Source organism: Rhinatrema bivittatum, chromosome 1 (assembly GCF_901001135.1).
Source record: "Rhinatrema bivittatum chromosome 1, aRhiBiv1.1, whole genome shotgun sequence".
In the NCBI taxonomy this organism is placed as follows: Eukaryota; Metazoa; Chordata; class Amphibia; order Gymnophiona; family Rhinatrematidae; genus Rhinatrema; species Rhinatrema bivittatum.
Window position 1 is genome coordinate 478,933,297 of NC_042615.1, and position 25,339 is coordinate 478,958,635.

Consider the following 25,339-nt stretch of genomic DNA (forward strand, 5'->3'; position numbering starts at 1 on the left):
AACCTCCCACAAATGAAGGTCTATTGTAATATGTAGTGCAGTTTATCGTCAAGTTACGTATTTCTTAGTTGGCTTAAGTATCCTTCTTTTTAATGTTTAAGTAAATACGCCCCCCCCCCCTCCCTACATATTTCTGTTGTTAATTTCTGAGATATGATATGGATCCAGGATCATGTCAAGTGAATTCTGGAATTATGTAAAAAAAATGTTTGTGATGTTGCCTGAGAACTTCTTTTTTCTTACTAATATCTCATGGAATGTATTTCATACAAAGTGTATTCTTTGTCAAATTTCAGTAAACTGATAAATAAAATAATAAAAAAAAAACAAAAAAAAAACAAAAAAAAAAAACTTGAAATCAAACCTTTATGACTCATTTGATTAAAAAGAACTTGTTCAAACTCAAAGGGCTTTTGGGTCAAATGTTTTAGGTTAACCGAGCTCAAAGTCAAGTATCCTAATGTGCAGCTATTTCATAAAAGAACACCTATATGTTTTATGTGGGAAATAATTTTAACCTATAGAGTGGATTTTCAAAACATTGTAAGGTGAATTTTAAATAGCATTTATTTTTGGATTCCATATTTTATAAAACTAAACAAAATGTGCATATTTTCACTTTCATGCGCACATATACATACATAAAAAAAAGGGGTGGTCTAGGGGCGCTTCCAGGCAGGGCCAACACTTATACAATGCATGTACATTTGCCTATTTGTACAACTGCTAATTATTTGCTGTAAGTGATACTAAATGTGTTTATTGTGTAGTACTGACTGGGTGGGAGGTCTGGGTGGACTGGGGTGAGTTCAGGCTGAAGAATCAACCAAGTCTCAATGCCCTGAAGGAGGACTGGGTTAACTGGTGGACTAATTGGTAAACTGGCTAATTTCATTTACGCGTGCATGTCTTAAAACTGGTCGACTTCTGTAAGTCCTATTTTACTTTTGTGCATATAGGGCTAGATTTTTTCACCTACGCGCGGGCGTAGATTTGTGCGCGCAACCCGGCGCACACAAATCTACGCCCGATTTTATAACATGCGCGCATGTTATAAAATCCCGTATCTTTGCGTGCAAGGGGGTGCACACTTGTGCACATTGCGCGCGCCGAGCCCTAGGAGAGCCCCGATGGCTTTCTCCATTCCTTCCAAGGCTGCTCCGAACTTTCCTTTCGCCCTCCCCCCACCTTCCCCTTCTTTATCTAACCCGCCCCCCAGCCCTACCTAAATCCCCCCCCCCCCCACTTTTATTATTTAAGTTGTGCCTGCCTTTGGGCAGGCATAGGTCGCGAGCGCCGGCCAAGTGCCAGCGTGCGATCCCCCAGCCTAGCGGGCCTTCGGAGGCCTCTGGCCCCGCCCCTGCCCCGGGACATACGCGCGTCCCTGGGCTTGTGTGCGTCGCCGAGCCTATGCATAACCCTTTTAAAATCCGCCCCAAAATATACACATCTATATTTTTTAAATAGGTAGGAAAAGTATGAATGATCAATGCATTGATATACGTGGTTTCAATTAATTGCATAGCAGGTATAAAAGTTTGTAAGTGGCACATACACCATTTATAAAAATATTTACTTGTGCGCCTACTTCTAAACCCTGCCTTAGAGTACCCTAGTTTTTGCATGCATAGAAGTATATACAAAATGGTAAGTACACATGTACTGCTGACCTTCTGAAAACTCACCTACCATGCACCAAGGACGCAAACACATGTACATCCTGATTTTATGCACACAACTCCTGCATAACCCTTTGAAAATTGATCACCAAAAATGTATGTGCTTTAAGTAATGAAACAAAACAAAAAAAAATGTGTATCGCCTATTAAAAAGATATGGTGGCTCCAACTGAGACCCTCCTCAAATTTCAATGCTACTACTTTCAACATCTGACAGTAAGCAAAGTACATAACCAGTCCAATAATCACTCCCACCTCCTCTTTTCAGTCCTTTATTCTGTTACTCTATATCTTTCTTGCAAACATGGGCATATATTGGACGCATGGCAGCACACACACAGAACGCCCTCCTGGAGTGAATGGTAGAGGCTAAAACAATAACTCTGGAACGCTCTTTTTGTGTTTTATTTATTTTTCTGAAATCTTTAAGATAACAGTAGCCAGGGTTAAAGCCTTGATGATTGGCGCAACTGCTCAAAAGTTTCAACTTCTGATAATTAAACCCTTCTGCTTTTTACATTGTTATAAGTCCAATATATATGCAAGTATTCTTCTGGGTTTTTTTTTTAATATTTTAGTGTGCTTTGTTTATATTTTAGTTTTTGAAGTATTTGGGGGTATCCATTCTGAAATTTATATTAATTTTTTTTTTTTTTTTTTACCAATGCTTAATGTTTTTATGATGAGCTCTTTATTTCTCATTATTAGAATTCTCAGCCATCTAGGGTCAGAAATTTTAATCTTCATACACTACAGAGCCAACACGCTAAAACTTAGCATGCATGTGAAGGCTGCTTCACATGCATATGAATTACATGCTATGTATTTAAAGCATTTCTTAACTGACTTTTCAACCCCAAAGACTTCTCAAAGAGATGTACAATAATATATAAAAATAGACAAAAACAAATTATTAACAAAATAAACACACAAATTAAAAACTAAAAAAACATAAAACACACAATAAAACGAAAACATAAAAAAATAAATAAAAACAGCCTAACAGACACAATACATCAAATTATCAGAAGAACTATATCCTAACAGAAGCCCAATACACCTATAATCTAGAAGAACAGAAGCCCAATACACCTATAATCTAGAAGAAAAAGGAGGCTGCATCTGTGGATCTGAAGAGAAGATGTTGCAATGGTGGTGACGAGGGGGGGTGCCTAAGCGACAGCTAAAAATGAGCTTGGGGGTAGGAGAAGAGAGCAGGGGGGAGAACGGAACAGAGAGAGAGAGAAAGAGATGGAGGGGGAGGGACAAGCCTGTGGAGGGGAAGCAGAGAGAAAACTGGGGGGGGGGGGCCTTGATCCTGGAAGAGCAGACAGTAAAAGAAAGCTGGGGAGGGATCAAGTCTGGAGGGGGCAGAGAGAAAGCTGGAGGTCTTTACTTATGGATGAGAGTACTGGGGGATGGGGAAGCAGAGAATGCTGTGGAATCTTGCTGAGGGTGGTGGTGAGTTTGAGTATGGTGGGGCAAAAAGAGAAAGACAGAAAGCTGGGGAGGGGTGGAAAATGAGAAATAATGGAAGGGGAAGAGGTTTCAGCCTGCGGGTAGCAGAGGGAGATGGGAAGAAACTAATTCTGGAGGGGGGGGAGTGAGAAAACTTATTGTCATGCTGGGGAGTGGAAAGGAATGGTGAGGTTTATTCTTGGAGGATAGAAAAAGAGAGAAAGCTGGAGCAAGAGGGAGAAGGGGAGGGAAAGATCAAGCCTAGTAAGGGGTTCAAGACAAAAAGTGGGGAAGGAGCTGGGAAGGGACTGGCTGTGGGTCAAGTCTGGAGTAGATGGGCCAGATCTTATGATGGGGAAATTGTACTCAAGAAATTTAAAATTATCTATCTTGAGTAATAACTTTTTTCCTGTATTGAATTATAAATTACTCAAAGACAGTGATTATACTGTGTTATTTAAACAAAGTCTGCAGAATTTTAAAAACTGTGCGTAGAATTTTTAATTTTTTCGCACAGAATTCTGAATTTTTGCAAGCAGAATTCCTCCAGGAGTAAAATGTGCACAGTCTTCAATACGGTGCATGCTTGCTCCTTAACATCATCAACAAATGTATTCGGCACACACCTTTCCACTTCCACACGGCAAGCACAGAGGAGGCAGACAAAACCTTTTGGGTCTCTCTTCCAACTACGAAAGAAAAGACTATTAGTGTTTCTGTGAACTTATAGAAGCTGGCCAACCTGCGAGTGAATTTACACGTGTATGTTTGAAAATCTAAAGCATAAGGGTAACTTTCAAACACTTCCATGTGGGGGCCCCCCATATGCGCGTGTAAGGCTGCATGGAGATCTGCGACGGTATAACCTGCGTGTGCCAGGTTATACCATCCACCTCCACACACATGTATGGTTACGCATGAATACCTGCAATACACAGAAAGCGCATATTTCCATGAACTGAAAGCACAAACATACCTGTGAAAAAAATTGCAGCTCGCTCGTGTAAAAACCCTATTTACGTGCAGAAGTCGGTATATTTTAAAACACGCGCACATGATTTGAAATCACCAGTTTGCCCGGACCTTCTCCAGGCCATAAGAACCTACCAGTTCTTCACTCTGAGTTCACTAAAGCTTCTACCCAACCAAGAATAAGCAATAGATGACTCTGATATCAACTGCACAAGATAATTAGCAGGAGTAAAGGTATGTGAACAAGTTAGGAAATCTACGTGCATTGTCTTTTCTAAAATAGCAACCTGCGTGTGTACCTCTCAGCCCCGCCCAGCAACAAACCAGACTGCTCGCCTTTTTTTTTGCTTGTAAATGTCAGTGCAAGACCAAAAATAAGTGCAACCCGGCATGCACAAATGTACGCCCGATTTTATAACATGCGCGCGCAGCCGCATGCATGTTATAAAATACGGAGTCGGCGCGCGCAAGGGGGTGCACACTTGTGCACCTTGCGCGCGCCAAGCCCTAGGGGAGCCACGAAGGCTTTCACTGTTCCCTCCGCCCCCCCCCCCGGATTTACACGCGTAGGGGGGTTACGCGTGCCGAGCCTATTTTACATAGGCCCGGCGACGTGTGTATGTCCCGGGGCTTTGTGAAAGGGGCGAGGCGGGCGAAATCGGGGGCGGGACCAAGGCCTCTGGCACAGCGGCCGTGCCGGGGGATCGCGCGCTGGCACTTGGCCGGTGCGCGCAACCTATGCCTGCCCAGAGGCAGGCGCAACTTATGCAATAAAGGTCGGGGGGGGGGGGGGTTTAGGTAGGGCTGGGGGGCGGGGCGGTAGGACAGTTCCATCCAGGGCCGCTCCGATTTCAGAGCGGCCTCGGAGGGAACAGGGAAAGCCATCAGGGCTCCCCTAGGGCTCGGCGGGTGCAAGGTGCACAAGTGTGCACCCCCTTGCGTGCATCGACTCCAGATTTTATAACATGCGCGCGGCTGCGCGCGCATGTTATAAAACCTGGCATACCTCTTAAAATCCGGCCTATAATGCGTAAATCCCTTCCCCACCCGAGCTCCGTCCCTCCCCTCCTCGGAATGCCTACTTCCATGCACGTAAAAGTACATGTGAAATTGTGTTTGGGTTGTATTTTTACGTGCATATCCCCCAAATTGGTTTTCAAACAAGATTTTAAACGCAGAAACTGGGGCTTCTGTACCTAAATCCTTTTGAAAACTACCCCCTAAATCTTTAGTCTGCATTTCTTCTTAAAAGGTATATATGTATAAGCAGAGCATGCTGCTTGTCTGATCTCAATGTAACACCGGAGAGGGCAAAAATGTGCTCCAGCTGGCCCTTGCTTGGTTCCTTGTGCATAGAAGTGACTCAGATGAGGACAGGCTTAGGCAGCCTTGCCCAAGAGCTCGTCACTTTAGTGACGCCACCTTTGAGGAGTCCGAATGGTAGTCATGGCTTCTAAAGAAGAGCTGGGATGTCAGGGAAGGCATGCAAGGCAAAGCTGTGTGGGATCCAGGAGAAGACCTGTGAACTCTTAGATCATTCTGTAAGGATTTTGTTATGTGAATGCGTTGAAGACTTACTCAGTATTATAAATGACAGCCTGTTTTAAATGTGTGCTGTATATGCCTAAGAAGAACATATATCATGAACTCTGACCTGGACTGTTAAGTATGGACTGTATTAAACTTTGCCCAAACAACAAGTGCTCATACTGTGATCTAAGCTATATTTCTGCAAGCCTGCAGTATAATAAGCCAGGTTCTGCTTATGTTAAAGCCTATGTGTAATAAAACGGTATTAAGATGCTGTTACTGAGTTTATTACTGCAGGAGCTTCTACCTGACAGCTGGCCAGCTTGCAATCCTCTTTGCAGCATGAATGAATCATTTGTCACAAGACACATGCTCCTAGGTACATCGTGACCAATTCTTGAATCAGAATTTCACTTCATTCTGACCTTGGCAGCTGCCTGAAAAGTGAGAATTCCTTAGTTCTGCTTCCTCAGATCTGGTGAAGTGAAGCTGACTCTGAGGCACAAGCTCTAATTACAGTCTGCTAACTTTAGTAACCTAAAGGCTAAATCTGAGTTTGCTTCATTTAGATTTTCTAACACAATCATCTTTAATATAGTGATCCACACAGGCAAATTGAATATCTTCATTTCCTTAAATATTAACCACACCGATGATTCCTCTCAGCCTCTAAATTTCACAAAATGGACTTTTTCAGAACTTCTATGTGATATTGCTCAGAGAGGAGCCACTGCAAATTCAGCAAGATTTATCTCTATAAACTTCAATGCCATACACCTTATTTCAAAGATGTCTCGCAAGAGATAAACAAAAATTCATTAAGAATCTGATCTCCTGTAATACTTATACAATTTCAGTAGGGATTCCTTGAGAATACCCCTGCAACCAATTCACCACTGATATCAACTGATTAGCAATAATAAGTCTTAAAATTAAACAATATAAGATGTCCTTGCCTTTATCACTCTGGGAGGTGGCCTACGCCATAAATTTTGAAACAGCAAAATCTAAGCTTCTGAAACATTCCTCCTGCAACCTGAGACATAGGGGCCTGATCACTATGGTTTTTCCCCAATCTATGCTTAGTCAAGCCCATAGTATCAAAATGGTATAAAAGCTCGGTAACACAATCACTTTACCAGTGTGATCCACCCAGGCAAATGTTTCCAACTTTCTATCGAACCTAATTTTGTCTAACAATAGCCTACATTTTAAATGGCTCATTTGCTCTATTTACAAATTCTTAAAAGACTTTCTCTACCTTAACCAAAAGACAAAAAACTTTCATCTAAATTCCTAGAGCAAAAAGGGAAAGAGATGGACTTCCTTCAGTTTACTTTCAAGCCTGAGAAATAACCAAACTGATTAATAAGATGTATTATGTCATGTACAGAGATTTTTCATCACTCAATGTAAACTAAGCAATCACCTGCATATGGTGAAAAAATTATTACATCAGCATCAGGACCACAAGGTCAGGATTTCAAACCAGTGGTTGAAAGGACAGCAGGCTGGGTCTCTACCAGGGTCAGACACTAGCTATGGAGAGCTGGTATTGACGGCTTGGACACATCCAGTAAAACCCTCATTGGCCCAAAAGGAGACCTAGCCCTGATTTTTTTGATTGGATGTCTAGAGAATTGAATCAAGGAAGGACACTCAATGTGATTACTTAGATTTTGGCAAAGCTTTTGATACGGTCCGGTATAGGAAGCTTGTGAATAAAATGAGAAGCTTGAGAGTGAGTGCCAAGGAGGTGGCGTGGATTACAAACTGGTTGACTGATAGGAGACAGCGTGTAATGGTAAATGGAACCTACTCTGATGAGAGATCTGTATTAAGTGGAGTGCCACAGGGATCAGTATTGGGATCGGGTCTGTTCAATATCTTTGTGAACGACATTGCAGAATTAATAGAAGATAAAGTTTGCTATTTGCAGATGATACAAAGATCTGCAACAGAGTGGACACGCTTTAAGGAGTAGAAAGAATGAAAAGTGATTTAAGAGAGCTCAAAGACAGCTTCAATGACAAGAAGTGGAGAGTCATGAATCTGGGATGCAGTAATCCAAAAAAAGTGTATGTGATAGGGGTGAAAGACTGTTGTGCATGGACTGAGAGAGGGATCTTGGGGTATAGTGTCTGGCAATTTGAAGATGGTGAAGCAATGTGACAATGAGATTCTAAAGCCAGAAGAATGCTTGGCTGCACAGAGAGAGAAATAAGCAGTAAAAAAAAGGAGGTGATAATGCCCTTGTACATGTCCTTTGTTAGGCCTCACCTAGAGTACTTTTTCAATTCTGGAGCCCTTATCTAAAAAAGGATAGAGACAGGATGGAGGCTGTCAAGAAAAGGGTGACCAAAATGATGTGGGGTCTGTATGAGAAGATCTATGAGGAAAGGCTGAAGGATCTGGAGTAGAGGAGGTACAGGAGAGAAATGATACAGACCTTCAGATACCTGAAAGGTTTTAATGCACAAACGTCAAACCTTTTCTGTTAGCAAGAAATCAGTAGAACTAGAGGTCACGAAATGAAACTCCAGGAAGGATGACTCAGAACCAACGTCAAGAAATATTTCTTCACAGAGAGGATGGTGGATGCCTGGAATGACCTTCCGGAGGAGGTGAAGAAGATTAAAACAGTGAAAGAATTCAAAGGGACATGGGATAAGCACTGTGGGTCCCTAAAGGCTAGAGGATGGAAATGAAGAAAAGAGCGTGGGGCAACTTGCTGGTGCGGTTTTTACTACCCATAACCAATAAGCCTTGATACTTTTGATACAACTCCAACATTGCTCTTTGCTTCATTGGCAGGGGGAAAAGGGGAATTAGAATCAGACAGCAATCAACGAGGGCCCTGAAGATCTGGGGAACTGATAAGCATGAGGGTAACCTGCACAGAGCAGCAGTTACTACCCTTAACAGAAAGCATGCGACTACTACCCTTAACCAATAAGCCTTGATGCTTTTTTACCAACTGCAACATCACTCTCTATTTCGGGGGGGGGGGGGGGGGGGGGGGAGAGAAACTGGATTCACAGAAAACCAACACGAGCCCTGACTTTTTTTTTTTTTTTTTTTTTTTTTTTTACAGTCTGGGGTACTGATGCACATACATAAGAGAAACAAAATACAGGACTGCTTCTACAGTCAAGTCCAATGCAAGGCACGTGAAGCAGCACTGTCTGAATTTTCAAAAAGGTTCATTACCCAGTAAAATCCTTAAGAGAAACATGGGGGTAACCTGCACAGCATGGCAGATACTACCATAAGAAACTTGTGGGCTGGCTGGATGGACCATTTGGTCCTTTTCTGCCATCATTTCTATGTTACTATGAAGCCTTGATCCCGGAATCTGACAGCATGAAAGCTGTCTGAGCCTTCTTCCTGTGTTCAGTCTAGTTTACTTGGACTTGTCTTGCTTCTCTTGAATCTCTGAATCTGGACTGTCATTGTTGCCTTGAATCTTGTTTGAGCAATTGTGAACCTAAAACCTTGTTTTCCTTGTAAGGAAGTTATCCTGTATCCTCTGCCATTTTTCTTGCATAATGTAAGCCAGGATCTCGTCATGTTTGCTATGTACTTCCTTGATTAAAGCCTTGTTGTGAACTCTGAATTGCTGAGCCTGAGGCTTGATCCTGGGGTTGCAACTTAAGGTATGTGGTATTGCCCCAAGACTGCCTACATCCCAGTCAGTCCCAAATAACCCACCTTTCACTCCCTCAAGAGCAGAGGCAAAAGGAGAGGTGATAAAGCGAAAAAACGCACAGTGGATGAAGAAAACATAACCTTGTGTCTTAACAAGTCATGAGGTAGCTGGGACAGTAGTAGCGAATTGGTGCTGGCAGTGGGTATGGGAACCTAGAAGGCCAGATGTTCTGGCAGCAACTTCACTAGTTTTATTTGCTATACATCAATCACTTATATCTTGTTACAAGATGTTTATTTGCAAGATACAGTGATTAAAAAAAAAAAGAAGTTTGCATCCTTCATTAGAAACTCCACTCCTTTCTACAATCAGCCTCAACTGGAGTCCTCCCTCCCATTTTTCTATTCTAAATTCTCAAACTCTGATTATTTCCATTGTTAAAACAGCTAACTCATGGAAGGGGTGGGGGGGGGGGGTGACAATTCTGAGTGACCTGCATCCTCACAAAGCATGCACGCACTTTTATCATGTGTACTTTAGGGCTATCTAGGTAGTTTCCCCTTGAAAATTAGATGGTATGAAGTGCTTATGTTAACAGCGCCCACAGGGGCGGACTGGCCTATCAGGGCCTCAGGCATGTCTCAGTAGGCCGCCCAAACTGGCCACGTGACCTCTGTTTGCTGTGTTCCCCACGTTCTAGTAGGAAAGGCCCAGAGGAGCTGCCATAGGAACTTATTGTATTGGCGAGCAAAAAATGAGAAACGGGGCCGCAGACCATGCTGGCAGCAGCTGAAACAACAGAAGAGGGGCCGTGAGCCACCGCCGGAGTTCAGGCCAGTGGCGGGTGAAGAAACGGGGTTGCAAGCTGCTGCTGGAGCTCAGGCCGGCAGTGGCTGCAGAAAGTGAAGAGAAGCGAAGAGTCGCTGTCAGAGCCCAGGAGAGTGGCAGTCGAAAGAGAGAAAAAAAAAAAGGCCGCGGGCTACTGCCAGAGCCCAGGTCAGCAGTGGTCAAAGAATGGGAAAAGGCACAATGTGTGTGTGTGTGTGAGAGAGAGAGAGAGAAAGGGAAAAAGGAAACAATTTGTGCACCCTCCATCTGTGACAATCGTACGATGACTGAAAATCAAGCATTCCCAGGTATGGAAAACAGGGGATTTTTAAAAATTCTTTCTAGGTTTCATTATTGGGTGGTTTTTGACGTCTCCCAAACACCAAAAAAAATTTTCAGAACAGTAAATTAAAAAAAAAAAAAAAAAAAAAGTTTGTACTTTTTGGGGTAGATTTTTAAAAAGTGCGCCTTCGCGTACTTTTGTTGGCGCATCAGGCGCAAACAAAAGTACGCTGGATTTGGCGCACGCAAGGCTGCCGATTTCGTGTAGCCGGCGCGCACCAAGCCTACCTCCGTTCCCTCCGAGGCCGCTCCGAAATCGGAGCGGCCTCGGAGGGAATTCTCTTTTGCCCTCCCCTCACCTTCCCCTCCCTTCCTCTACCTAACCCACCCCCCCGGCCCTGTCTAAACCCCCCCCTACCTTTGTCGGGGGATTTACGCCTCCCGGAGGGAGAAGTAAATCCCCGCGCGCCAGCGGGCCGCTAGCGCGCCGAGACGCGACCTGGGGGCGGTTCCGGAGGGCGCGGCCACGCCCCCGGGCCGAAACCACGCCCCCGGGCCCGCCCCCGAAACGCCGTGTCCCGCCCCCGAAACGCCATGCCGATCGGCCCCGCCCCCGACACGCCCCCTCGAAAAACCCCGGGACTTACGCGAGTCCTGGGGCTCTGCGCGCGCCGGCAGGCCTATGGAACATAGGCGCACCGGCGCACAAGGCCCTGCTCGCGTAAATCCGGGCGGATTTACGCGAGCAGGGCTTTTAAAATCCGCCCCATTGGATATTCTATTCATCTGCTACTTTTAAGTATCTGTTCTTTTGTTTAGTATGCTTTTACTATTATGTTTTATATTTCTTGGTTTTATTTAAAGTTTTTTGACGAATAGTTATGTTTTGTTTTTCCACATACAGTATCTGGGTTGTTGCAGTTTCTACTTCAGTTTTGTGTATATATTTCTATTTAAACTTTTATGGCCCATTTATTCTGTATTTGTCTGTGTTCTGCCTGTGTCAGACCGAGGTGAAGTATTCTGTTAGGTTATAGTTTCTGTGTAGAGATATATAGAAAGCAGCTTGGCTTGTTGTGTTTTCCTAATAAGAGTGTATTGATATTTTAGGGCTTTGTGTAATATTTGCAGTGTTGCCTTTTCAAGAGTAGGGTTGTTACCTGACGAATATTACAATAGCCATATTACCATATGAGTTACGAATTTTTATTTTTTTTTTACTTTTTCAGGGTTTTTTGGTTGGCACTATAGCAGTGCATGTATACATATTGCGATATATTTACTTCATAAGACTGTACTTTGAATGTCCTTTTTTTCAAGCAAAATATTATTACAAATGCATAATTTTTTTTTGTAAATAACAGTTTTTATTGAATAGAGATAATGTCATAACACAGTATATAACATCAAAACTCAAATATACTGTTCATCCATTACAATGTATTGATCCCTCATTTCTTTCCATCTATATGATATGCAATGTTGACGCTTGTTCCCCATTGGCTGGAGTATAATATGTAATATTCCCCTCCCCCTATTATCCCCCCCCCCTGTTTGTTTGCTGCAAATATCAAATTGTACATCAAGCCCAAGGTTATCTATACACATAATATGAGAAGCTTAACATGTGCTAATTGACTGCGCTAATAGGTGGGCCTGAGCCTCCTGGCCAGAGCCCACACCCGTAATGGACGCGCCGCCCTGCAAAAGGACGGCGGCCCAATGGAGGAAGAGAACATAAGAACATAAGAGGGGGGGTGGAAGGAAGCGCGAGCGAGGGCAAGTCATTGGCGGCACCGGCCGATGACGTGGCTGGCCCCTTAAAGGGCCGCGGGGAAAGTGAAACCTCCCCTTTTTTGCCGGAGACAGCAAGGTCGGAGCCTGAAGCAGGACAAAGCGCTGCTGCGATCGCGGCTGCACATGGCACCCAGCAAGAGCAGCACCGCGGACCGAATATGCCAGAGGGAGCATCGTGAGGCAGTAGGTGGCAGAAGTAGTGGCCTGAGTCCGGCGTCCCACGTTGCACATCGGGGCCGGAGCAGATAGTGTAAAGTCCCGAGACTGGGGAACCACGCGGCCTGTCTGCAGCTGAAGCAGCAAGTCGAGTGCAGAGGGCCAGAGGCGCAGCGCAGCTTGCGACCCCGGGCGGGATGAATCATTGCGCCCAAGCTGTAGGAGTCCGGGAAGTAGCAGCAGTAGCAGCATGAGCAGAGACCAGCAGCTCGACGGAAGCAGCAAGTAGCAATAGCAGATCGCAGCAAGTATTTAAAAAAAAAAAAATAATAATAATAATAATAATAATATACAGGCCTTTATTAGAATAATGTTTTAGTTTTCATTCCTGTGATAAGCTAAGATTACCCCCCTCCTCCTCCTCCCTTGTTTTTCTGTGTGAGAACCTGATTTTGTTATATGATTTGTGTAGCTGGTTGTATGTAGGTTCGGGTCCAGGTTAAGTTAAAACTGGGGAAATAAAAAAAAAAATTTAAAAAAAAATAAATATATATATATATATATATACACACACACACACACACACACTATCATGGATTATTGGTCAATCGTATATAAGATGAGCGGCCAAGAAAGCCATTGGACAACCCTACGGATAACACTTAGGATTGGCAACACGGGGGTGGGTTATCACATGGACAGGAAAGCCCAGCTTGCGTTGGAATCAGTTATTGCCCTTACTATGGCGCTTGAGGGATTCCAGGGCGGCTCCAGATGTAATGATCATACACCTGGGGGGCAATGATGAGTTCATTGACATGCAAGTGCTTGATCAAGACGATAAAAAGTGACCTGAAAATAATAGCTGAATTATACCCGAAGACCACATTAGTTTGATCGGAAATCATACCAAGATCTAAGTGGAAAGACTCAAAATTATGGAATAGAGGCCGAAAGAAAGTTGACAGATTGAAATGTGGACAAGAAAGAGGTGTACATCAGATAAGACACCAGTGGGCTGAGGATATGTGTCCGGGATTGTTCAGAGAGGACGGAATACATTTGTCTGACATAGGGTATGACATATTTAATAACACGTTACAAGATGCCACAGAGGCGTGATATAGCAGACACTGGGAAAAAGGCCACAGCTAATTGAGTAAGTGAGGGGACACGAGGCAAGGGTCTTGATAACGGGAGCCATTTCTGGAAACTTAACAATACATTTATTGCTGATGAAGACTCTTGTGCCAACCTCAGGGAATCCATTGCAGACTAGCTAGGCACAAGGGGACTGGAGCTTGTTCAGCGTTAATCTGGGACTGTTTGAAGGCTGTTCTGAGGGATCAGCTGATTTCCAAGGTGACCCACGTTAAAAATGAAAAAATACACAGGAAACAGATACTTCAGGTAGAGATAGCAAAATTGGAAGCCCAGCACAAGAACACACTTTCTAAATCTGTATTAACTCAGTTGCAGCAGGCACGGTCAGACCTGCAAACATTGGAGATGGATAGAATAGCATTTCAGCTCAATCAGTTGAAACAAGAACAGCTTGAGTGAGGTAATCGAGCTAGCCATCTACTAGCACGACAGCTGAAAAAGGGCATATCATAGAATCAGATTATGGGGATACAGGATACTGATGGCAGCTTATTAAGCTCCCCTATTGATATTAGGAAAAGATTCCAACAATTTTATGGTGAGCTGTATAGTGTGGATTCTTCCATCTCCGACGCACACATTGGCTTTCCTGGAACGTATTGATCATCCGAGACTCACTGATGAGGAGAGGAGTAGCTTTGAGCAAGAAATATCAAGCTTGGAAATTCAACTAATGATTAAAGACCTGAAGGCCAATAAGGCCCCGGGTCTGGATGGATTTACACCACAATTTTATAAGAAGTTTGCCACATCCTTGTCCGCTCTTATGAGGGCACTATATAACTCTCCGGCCTATATCCGCCATTTCTTCTCGCATGTCTGAGATCATTTTGATTACCTCCCGCTTATTGTCTTTCATTTTTGTTTGGATTTCTCCAAACCACTGGCGAAATTCTTCTCTCGATGGTAAATCTATTTGCGGTGTTGAGGGGGGACCAGATGTTATGCAGCGTCCTTATCGGTCATGTCGGGCCTCTCTGCGTCTGACAGCCCGCTATGCTCTTCCTCTTCCGGTGCCGATTTGGTATAGGAAAACTGCTTGAAGTCCGGTCCTTTTTTATTTTTAGAAATCATAGTTGGGTATTTGGACTATTATTTCCAACCAAAAATAGCCTCTTTAGGGATGAATGGGCGGCGATGCAATTAGTAAATTGCTCAGTGGATAGGGAGCTCAGAGTTAAGTGGCCATATTGTCCGGTGACGTCAGCAGCCCCCTGACAAATGCATAATTTTTAATTGTGTGGGTGTAGGAGGGGGACGACTAGGGGTGCAAGGCTATAAGGTTTGTCTAGGATGTCTAATACCCTTGCAGCAGCCCTGGCTGCACTGGCTCCATGTGCGAAAGCTGAATTCCATCTGCAGATGTGCTGTCATGTGTAGGCTCTTCCTAGCCTCAGCTGCAGCAGCGATGCATCTAGTCTTAGCCATGGTTTAAATTTTCTTTTTGTTAAACCCTGGAGGAAGCAGGCAGTAGTGATCACTTCTGGTCCCCTTCCCTAGCAGTAGGTAGGCAGAGCAGAGCCCAGAGAACTATAAAAGCAGCAGACTGTATAAGAGCGGGGGAAGCCCTGAGAAGTGCAGACAAGCTACTGTAACAGAAGGGAGGGGGAGTGGTTGAGCCAGGAGGAGGTGCCTGTGCAGTGTTAGTGAGGATTCTGTCTAAGGTGGCTGGGCTGAGTTTTGAGAGAGACAACTGGCTGTGGATCTAGTGAGTCTTCTGGAGAGTGAGGCTGCCAAGAAAGGGTGAAAATGAGAACGGGAGTGGGCTTTTGCAGGCTGAGGAAAGGCTTGCAACAAGTATCAACTTTTACATAATTATGCAGCAGGGCAGGGGACAGAGGAACACTCATTGAATGAGTCCAAAAGAAGCAGCACAACAGCAAATGTTTTGTGTGTCTGAACCATTGGCTGGCAGTGTGGTTTTCTCACTACTCGGCAACTGGTTTAAGAGCAGATTGGTTGACAAAAGACTAACACTGGACCAGGATTCCAGGATACAGGCAACATGTAACCAGAATTGTGGGGGGGCCCAACCAATTGCATGTATAGAAGGGAGGGATGCAGCTCAGTTTGCTCTCCTCCGGTCTAAGATGTGCTCTACTTAGTTTGTTAGGAAAAATGTGACATTTATGTTGGAGATTTTTTCTAAATTCTGCCAGGCTCAGGTCACATGACGTATGTTTCAATGATTAGCTTGGTCTGGTTTTGGTAGCTTTTACAGTACATGCACCCAGAAAGCACGCACAAGTCAGAAACCCCGTGGGCCAGTTTGGGAAATAATCCCCCGGGTTGATATTTGCCTGCAATCCGCCCCTGAGCACCCACATACTTTGCGCCTGTAAATTGTGCAGGAGCGGCAGGGACAAGCACTCACGTACTTTTGAAATTTGAATATTAGAGCATTCTTTTCCTGTCCACCTTCTTCCCAGTCTTAAACATACCCCAGGAATACCTCCTCACATACCTTTAATGGGACTGAGTTGGGAGAGGCGGAGAAATAATTTACCCAGGCAAATCTCTATTCCCCCCTCCCCCCCCGAGTAAAAGGGTTTGAAAATTATCCTCATGTGGATTTGGGGAAACTGTGTTTGGGCTTAACTGGAGGCTTCTAGGTTCAATATGAGAACTCTGTCTTTCCCTATGCCAGTCTTCCTGAGGTGATCTGCTCTGCCCGCTCAGTACTGTCTATGCCATAGAAATACGCACCACCCTAAGGATTCAAAAGGCTACCTTTTTATGGTCATATTTTTGAAATTCTTTAAACACTCCCTGTAATTTCCACAATCTCCTGGCAGCAGAAACGTTTAACAAATTAACCTCCCGCCCTCTACACACTATCCTGATTGGCCCATGCAAGCTCTGACATCCCAAATGACATTATGAATGGCACGAGTCAGTCACCATTTTATGTAAATAATTTTTGACTCCGTTGCCAGCACATCTACTCCCCTGGATTCTACAGAATGATAGGAGTCACTGAAAGAATTTAAAAAATAAAAAATGTAATTAGTACAGAATGGCTAAAGCTTCCTTTCAAAGAACTTAGGTTTTGGGATTTTTTGGGGGGTTTTTAGCACCAACACCATTCACAGCTCGCACAAGATTCTAGCAAGCCAGCGTTCGATCTTAAAACAGCAGCATTGATTTCTAAGATGGATAGGTTTGTCTCACCATCATTTCCCCAGCTCTACTGCTGCATTAAGACATGCCCGTATCTAAATCAACTCCTCGCTGGAAACAAGAAATCTTACGTTCTGAAGAGGAAAGAGCGAAGACAAAAAGTCCAAGCAATGAAAGGAAATGTTTTATGGTCCACCATTTCCAATTGAAGGGTGGTAGGGCCCAGAGTAAACAAACCCCTGGCACAAAGGGTGACATATACACACACGCCGTCTGCTTCTCAAATTAAAGAAATGACAGTATTTAGCAGATGCAAGAAGCATTTATAGCCAGTCTCAAATGTGTTCCTTGAAGACCACTAACTAGTTAGGTTTTCAGGATTTCTACAATGAATATGCATGAGATCTGGCTATGTGCAATGGCTCCATTTTATGCAGATCTATCTCATGCATATTCATTGAGGAAATCCTGAAAACCCGACTGGGTTGTGATGCTTGAGTACCAGATTTGAGGACTCCTGGTCTGCTTCTTCCTGCAAATACAGTTAAGAGGATTCAGTTAACTTTAGCTTCATTTTCAACTTTTTTTAAATTTAAGAACAGATATGACAGGCCTTACATAATCTCTCACACTTTAATAAATTACAGTCATAACATCTGTCATCAAAACTGTCTCACAGCATCCAAAGATATATGTTGGGCATTTTTTCCACAAAGGGGAGCCTTGCATTGGACCAGTTCATTCATGGTACAGGTAACACACTAAAGGCCTGGAGAGAATGCAGAGACCACTCTCAGGCTGGAAAGATCTAAAGAAGTGATGGGAATAAGCAATCTGCTTTAACAGGTACTGGTGGAAAGCGAGTGAGAAGGCCTCAAAAATGCATCTTGCTTACAATTTCCTATACGGTCTGCAGCTTTTTCTTTCATATAGACTTCCTTTAGGGAGGGGCGGATCTCTTCACAACTCTGTAAATATATGGTTGTTTGCTCAGCCAGATGTACAGCAAGCTAATGCCAACCACTGCTGATCAAAGTAAAACCCTTCCTTATTTATCAATATTTACCAATTTAGCTAGAGGATAAACCAGTCACTGAATATGATCCTCTGAGAGAGATGCTTGCCAAACAAACCCGCAAAAGCAGTCTTAAGCATTCTCCCCTTTTCTTTCAGATCCCACCACGTGAGGATTGCCAGTTCAAACTTCGGACTAACCTTCAGATTTTGCTGGGTCTCCGTCCAGTCCATGGCAGCTATCTGAGGTATGGCTGTTAGCAGGATGCTAGTTGCCTTATTTGCATTTTCTTTCAAAGTCTTTAACACTTTGTCCACCGAAACCTAAAGAAAGGATAAGAACGTGATCACTTAATACCCTCCCTGAAACTTGAAAGCTGCTGGGGAACGTTTTCTCACTTGCAAATCATGCTGAACACATTTTATAACTGAAGAATGAAATTCACTTTTTGTTTAACACAGAAAATGGCATTACATGAATCCTGCAGCCAGAACAGACTGAATAGTTTAGAAGTGCATGGGGAGGGTTAACATGCTTCCCTGCACTGATTAGTTCTGACATGGTTTGAACATCCTGAACTACTTAGAATGGTGGCATCACACATCACCTCTGACTGGTTCACACTGGTGACCTCGTCTTTTAATGACATCATGCACAGCCTGAGCCAAACTGGATCCCATTCTAGGAGATATAATTTAAGACTCTTCCCAACATGGGGGATCTGAAGGATTCAGGGGAAACATATGAGAGGTGTTTAAAGAAACATTTAAGCTATTTTGTAGCAGGGGTAAGAAATGTTCTTTTCAAGTACAATACATGTAGTTAAATAGATTTTAGGTCTTTTTATCTGTTTGGTTATATATGATCACTCTACATTTTACTTAAGAAGAATGCAGGATCTTCTAAAATACAACTGTGCCAGTCACACACAAGGGAGCTGCTCTTGTTGTCTGAAAACAGCCTTCAGGTAGTTCAAAGCAGCAACTTTAAAACCAGAAGTTAAAAAAAAACCAAAAGAACACTTCAAGAAAGTGTGGCCTTGTGGTTTAGGAACCTAAGCAAAGTCAGAAAAATTCTTGGGATGCAAGTTCAAAACCTCTCTCCCCTGACATGCTGAGTGAATCTGAGGCAGGAGATAGGGAGGGTAATTTTATAACAGAGCATGCTGGGGTAAAGTCTGCGTACATTTTACACACACATTTTACCCCGAATTTTCAAAGAGAAAGTATGAGAGTGGGTTTGCTTTGAAAATTCTCAGGTAAATGTCCTGAAACATGCACAAACTCACGCCTGCTCTATCGAGGGTCTAACTTGTGAAGGTTAGTTTGTACACTTTTTAAAATGTGAACATATGTGTGAAAATCCCAACTCCATTCCCAGAACACCTATCACCAGTGCACATAAAAGTACGAGTGAAATCACGTTACGTATACCCTGGAAGAGAGGAGGTGCAGGGGAAATACGATACAGGCCTTCAGGTACCTAAAAGGTTTTTATGATGAACTTTGAATCTTTTCTGTTGGAAAGAAAACAATAGAACTAGGGGGTCACAAAATGAAATTCCAGGGGAGATGACTCAGAACCGTCATCAGGAAATATGTTTGTCATGGAGAGGGTGGTGGATGCCTGGAATGTCTTTCTGGAGGTGGTGGTGAAGATGAAAGGATAAGACTGGCATGAGGCGGTTGGGTAGAGCATAATCTGTTGGGGGATGGGGTGAGGTGATGTTTCAGCCAGTAGTTGATTCGTGAGAGGTGCACTAGGCGGTCAGGCAGTGAGAACTGGTGAAAGGCAAGCACTTCTGACTTTAAGGCTCCGCCCACTCTGCTCCTTTCCATGCAAGATGACCCAAAAAATGCACAAGTCGAAAAAAAAAGCCCAAAATCCCACAGCCAAAAAAAAAAAAACCCAAACACTTTCCCGCACATGCTCACAAAAAAGTAGCACAACTGGATGTGAAAACTGCCCATCTGGCAACACTTCCTAAAATGGCTGGGCTAAATAGCATTCAGGCATCCAATCCAGACCCTCCATGTGGGTGGGACTGAGGGGTATGAATGGCTTCTTCTAAAGTGCATTCATAAGATATGCCCATACTGGATCAGACCAAGGGTCCGCCAAGCCCAGCATCCTGTGCGCAAACTCCTTGCTGCATCAGGAATACAGTTTTACACACCAAAAAAAAAAGTGTGCACACAACTGCAGGTAAAACTGAGCGGACCTTATTACTTCGGGCCCCTAATATTCTCTGCTGGTTTCCAACCTTTGTTTTTCTGAAGATGAAGAGGTTGTGTTGCAGTGCATTTCTCCTTTAAATGTGTTTAAGCTTTTTGTCAGATGTAGTCCCAGTAACAAAAACACCTTCATAGTGGGGGAAGCTCTGCTGATTTTGTGGCTTTAGAGAAATAGGAGAAAACTGTTTTTTTCTGTCTGCACTTTCAGATTACAATACAGTCAAGGCCAGTGGAAGCACTAGGCCACCACCTAGAGTGCTACAGGGTGGTGGCCTACTGCTTCCAACGACCTGGCTCAGAATTGTGGAAGCAACACTGATAATAGCGACAGGACTGCAGCGATTGGGCCTCTTTCTTCCCGCCCACGGAAGCCAGAAGAAAAAATGTGTTGTGGGCATGCGCAGACAGGAAGGAGGCCTGCCTGTCGCAGCCAGAAGTAGTAACAAATAAGGGCCCTACGGGGCCAAAAGAAAAGACTCAGAGTCCCACCTGGATTGCAGAAGCAGGGTCAGCATCGGTAGGCCCTCCCGGCTGAAGAGCGGCAGAACAGCAGCAGCAGACATGGCCGCGCCCGAAGAGCAGTGAAGAACCAGAAGCCCGGGCTGCATGGCTGGAGAGAGAAGGAGCATGACCAAGCAGCTTGGCCAAAAAGGGGAAGAGCAGGAATCGAAACATGTGACCGAAGAGGAGGCACAGAGGCCAGGCTGTGCGGTCAAAAAGAGGAGTCACGTCCACTCCACAGCCAAGAGAGAGGAAACTTCTTGATGCCATGGAGGTCCAAGAAGAAAACTGCCACTGCTGCCTTCACCTTTTGGGGAAAGGAATGAAAAGTATGTGTATGCGAGCGTGTGAGAATGCATATGGGAGTGTATGTGTGAGCATGTGAAAGTGCAAGTATGAGTGTGTGTGTGTCTGTGTGTGTGTATATATAAGTGTGCATGCATGTGCGATCATGTGGAAGAGAGAGAGTGTGTGTGTGTGTGATCATGGAGAGAGAATGTGTGTGAGATCATATGGGGAAGAGTACACTGTGTGTGTGTGTGTGTGTGTGTGTGTGTGAGATCATATGAAGGAGAGAATATGTGTGTGTGTGTGCGCGTGTGAGATCAGGTTAGGGGAGAGAAAGACAGCATGTGTGTATAAGGGCATGTGTGTGCGGGATCATGTGGAGGACAGAGAGTGCATGTAACAGAGTGTGTATTTATTGGAGAGTGTGTATGCAAGAGAGAGAGGGGAGAACGTTTGTGCGTGTCACCACCTAAGTTCATACTGGGAATCAAAGGCTTCCAGGTACAAGAGCGGGGGATTTTTTTATCCTTGCTTTTACTTATTGGGTGTTATTTGATCTATCTGCTATTTAGAAATATTTTATTACTATACATAGATACATACAGATACATAGAAATGACGGCAGAAAAAGACAAACGGCCCATCTAGTCTTCCCAGCAAGCTCCCACACTTATTTTCCCATACTTATCTGTTTCACCGACCACCAAGTTCAGGGCCCTTGTTGGTAATTGTTTGATTTGAATTTCCTGCCACCCCCTGCCGTTGATGCAGAGAGTAATGTTGGAGTTGCAACAAAGGTAAATCATAAGGCTTAATGATTAAGGGTAGTATTTATATTTATATTGTATTGTACTTTTGTATATAATTAACCTCCTCTATCTCTTTCTATTTCTTACATTCCCAGTTCATTAGCCCTTGTTAATTGTAACTGCTTCTCTTCATCACGTTATTTATGTTTGGTTGTATTATTCGCACCCCTGTTATCTGTAAACCGACATGATGTGAACGAGTTCGTGAACGAGTTCATGAATGCCGGTATAAAAAAACCTTAAATAAATAAATAAATAAAATAGTAACCACCGCATCAAGCAAGTTACCCCAATTGCACAGATCAATGGATGTTGTCTGAATGCAAATCCTATTTTCCACATTTCCCCCTGCTGTTGAAGCAGAACGCAATGCTGTATATGCATTCAAAGTGAAGTATCAGGGTTAATTGGTTTGGGGTAATAACCGTCGCAATAAGCAAGCTACCCCCACGCTTATTTGTTTACCCAGATTGTGTAGTTCAGTCCTTCTTGATTGTTGTCTGAATACAAATAGAAAATGTTGCTTACCTGTACCAGGTGTTCTCACAGGACAACAGGATGTTAGTCCTCACATATGGGTGACATCACAGGATGAAGCCCAATCCAGAACTTTGACTGGCCCCTACTGGGTATGCCCAGCATGGCACTAACCCTGCAGCCAGCAGGGGTGCCTCTTCAGTCTTGTTAAAAAGCTACAGGTATTGCCGGAAATAAAATAAGAAAACGTTACGAACCCAACACCGTGGGGCGGCGGGCGGGTTTCGTGAGGACTAACATCCTGCTGTCCTGTGGGAACACCTGTTACAGGTAAGCAACATTTGCTTTCTCACAGGACAAGCAGGATGGTAGTCCTCACATATGGGTGAGTATCGAGCTGAGGATGTCCGAGTATGCACCAAATGTACGCAGGCATGCAAAGCACTAGGCCTGGGATGAAATTTGGCCGAGGGCATCCTGGACCCCCACCGGGCAGGCAGAAGGGTGTTGGTACGTCACGTTGTAAATAGGTTGCGCAAGACAGACTGGTCAAAGATGGAATCTTGTTTTCCAGCTTTATCTAAGCAATAATAGGCTGTAAAGGTATGGAGAGAACTCCAGGTTGCAGCCCTGCAAATGTCAGGAAACAGCACAGAGCGTAGGTGTGCTACTGAAGTCACCATGGCCCTCACAGAGTGTGCTTTAACACGGTCTTGAAGTGGAATACCTGCTTGCTGACAGCAAAAGGATATGCAGTCCGCCAACCAGGAGGAGAGAGTATTTACCCACAGGCTGCTTCAATTTGATAGGATGGAAAGAGACAAATAATTGAGTGCTCTTCCTGTGGGCAGCTGTACGGTCTAGGTAGAACGCTATTGCCCGTTTACAGTCAAGGGTATGCAAAGCCTGCTCTCCTGGATTGGAATGGGGCCTGGGAAAAAAGGTAGGTAGTATAATGAATTGATTGAAATGAAACTCCGAAACTACCTTAGGCAAGAATTTAGGGTGAGTGCGGAGTACTGCCCGGTCCTGCAGAAGTTTAGTGTAAGGCAGAGAGGTAACTAGAACCTGTAATTCACTAACTCTGCGAGCGAAAGTGATTGCCAAAAGGAAAATTACTTTCCATGGGAGACATCGAAGGTCACAGAATTGAAGAGGCTCGAATGGTGGTTTCATGAGCCGACCCAAAACTAGGTTGAGGTCCCAAGAAGGGGCCGGAGGACGCAGAGGAGGCTTGAGGTGAAGCAAGCCCTTCAAAAAACGTGTGACAAGGGGTTGTACTGATATGGAAACATCCCCGATACCTTTATAGAAGGCGGCTACCGCACTGACATGCATCCTGATGGAGGAAGTTTTTAGACCTGACTCGGACAGATGCCAGAGATAGTCCAGAAACTTCGTGATTGGAAGGGTAAAGCGGTCAAGGGATTGAGAAGAGTACCATGACATAAACCTGGTCCATTTGTAAGAATAAGATTTTCTCGTGGAAGGCTTCCGTGAAGCAATCAGGACACGGGAAACTGGTTCAGAATGGCTGAAGGATTAACCTTTCAACATCCATGCCGTCAGGGACAAGGCTTGAAGATTGGGGTGCGTAGGTACCTGTCGTTTTGAGTAATTAGAAGCAGGTCTTTTCCCAAGGGAATGTGCCTGCGAATGGCGAGATCCTGAAGAATTGGAAACCACACTTGGCACGGCCAGTGAGGTGCTATCAGGATCATGGTTCCCTTGTCCCGACGTAACTTCATGAGAGTCTTCGAGAGAAGTGGAGGTGGAGGGAATGCATATAGGAGACCGGTTGCCCATGAAAGGGAGAACGCGTCTTTTGGCTGATAGTGTTGGCTGCGATTGAGAGAGCAGAAGTTGTCTACTTTGCGATTTTGAGGTGATGCAAAGAGGTCTATTTGAGGATAACACCATTGTTGGAAGATGGAGTTCGCTACTGAGGGGTTGAGAGACCACTCGTGTGGTTGAAAGGTGTGACTCACGCGGCAAGTAGGTGCCCTGAGGTACATCGAGTGGGAGAGGGCCTCCGCCCATATCTGTGCAGCTTCCTGACACAGAAGGTAGAAGCCCGCCCCTCCCTGTTTGTTGATGTACCACATGGCCACCTGGCTGTCCGTCTGGATCAGGATGACTTGATTAAAATACCCTGAGAGCATCTCTGATTGCTCGAAGCTCCAGGAAATTGATTTGGTGTTTGGCTTCCTCTGGAGACCAAGATCCTTGTGTCTGCAGATCGGCCACGTGGGCTCCCCAATCGAGGTTGGAAGCATCAGTGGTGAGAGTTATTTGAGGATCTGGAGCCTGGAAGGGCAAGCCTTGAAGGAGATTGACTTGATTTCTCCACCAGGCGAGAGACTGACAGAGTGAGTCGGTTGCGTGGACAATGGTCGACAGGGGCTGAATGGATTGAGTCCATTGTGACCTTAGAATCCACTGCATGACTCTCATGGCCAAGCGGGCCATTGGGGTGACCTGAACTGAGGACACCATGTGTCCCAGTAGGATGAGAAAGTGGTGTGCAGTCGTGGAGTGCTGAGACTGCAGCTGGTGTGCAAGAGACACGAGAGTGAGAGCTCGCTGTCGAGGCACAAAAGCCTTTGCCTGCAAGGTGTCCATGTCTGCCCCAATGAACGACAAGGTTTGTGATGGGACTAAGTAGGATTTGTCGTAATTGACGAGAAATCCTAGCGAGATTAGAGTGTGTAAGCTAAGATGCAGGGACAACAGAGCAGCTTGCTGAGTGGGAGCTCTGATCAACCAATCGTCTAGATAGGGGTAGACGTGAACACCTTGAGTCCTGAGGAAGGCTGCAACTACGACAAGGCATTTTGTGAAGACTCGTGGTGCAGATGCGAGGCTGAATGGAAGCACTCAGTACTGATAGTGCTTGGGGCCTACTAGAAACCTCAGGTATTTGCAATGAGATGGAATTATCGTGATATGAGTGTATGCATCCTGGAGGTCTAGAGAGCAGAGCCAGTCTCCTCTTTGTAGAAGAGGAAGAAGAGAGCCCAAGGTTACCATTTTGAACTTCTCTCGCTGGAGGTACTTGTTGAGGGCACATAGGTCCAGAATTGGACGAACGCCTCACGATTTTTGGGGGATAAGAAAGTACTGGGAATAGAACCCTAGGCTGTGCTGAGAGTAGGGTTTTATTGCCTTGGACTCGAGGAAGAGGGAGATCTCCTGTTCCAGAAGGATGGAGTGATCAGATGTTCTCCACGTCAGTAGAGGTGGGGAATCCAGTGGAATGGAGAGAAAGTTCAGATGATAGCCCTGAGAAATTAATCACCAGGACCCACTGGTCTGAGGTGATGGAGTGCCACCTCCCACTGGTATGTAGGGCAATGGAATCTGGCTGCTGCTCTCTAGAA

The 25,339-nt window shown here is 44.6% G+C and overlaps 1 protein-coding gene across 3 annotated transcripts in view; it reads right to left on the minus strand.

Annotated features, from left to right (window-relative positions):
• The window catches only part of MTAP (methylthioadenosine phosphorylase), a 192,801-nt gene that overhangs the window by 25,305 nt on the left and 142,157 nt on the right, over window positions 1-25,339 (minus strand). For all 3 annotated transcript variants that reach the window (XM_029606853.1, XM_029606844.1, XM_029606862.1), the window contains exon 7: window positions 17,851-17,973. In XM_029606853.1, the coding sequence (XP_029462713.1) occupies window positions 17,851-17,973 (123 nt within the window). The remainder of the gene's footprint in view (window positions 1-17,850; window positions 17,974-25,339) is intronic.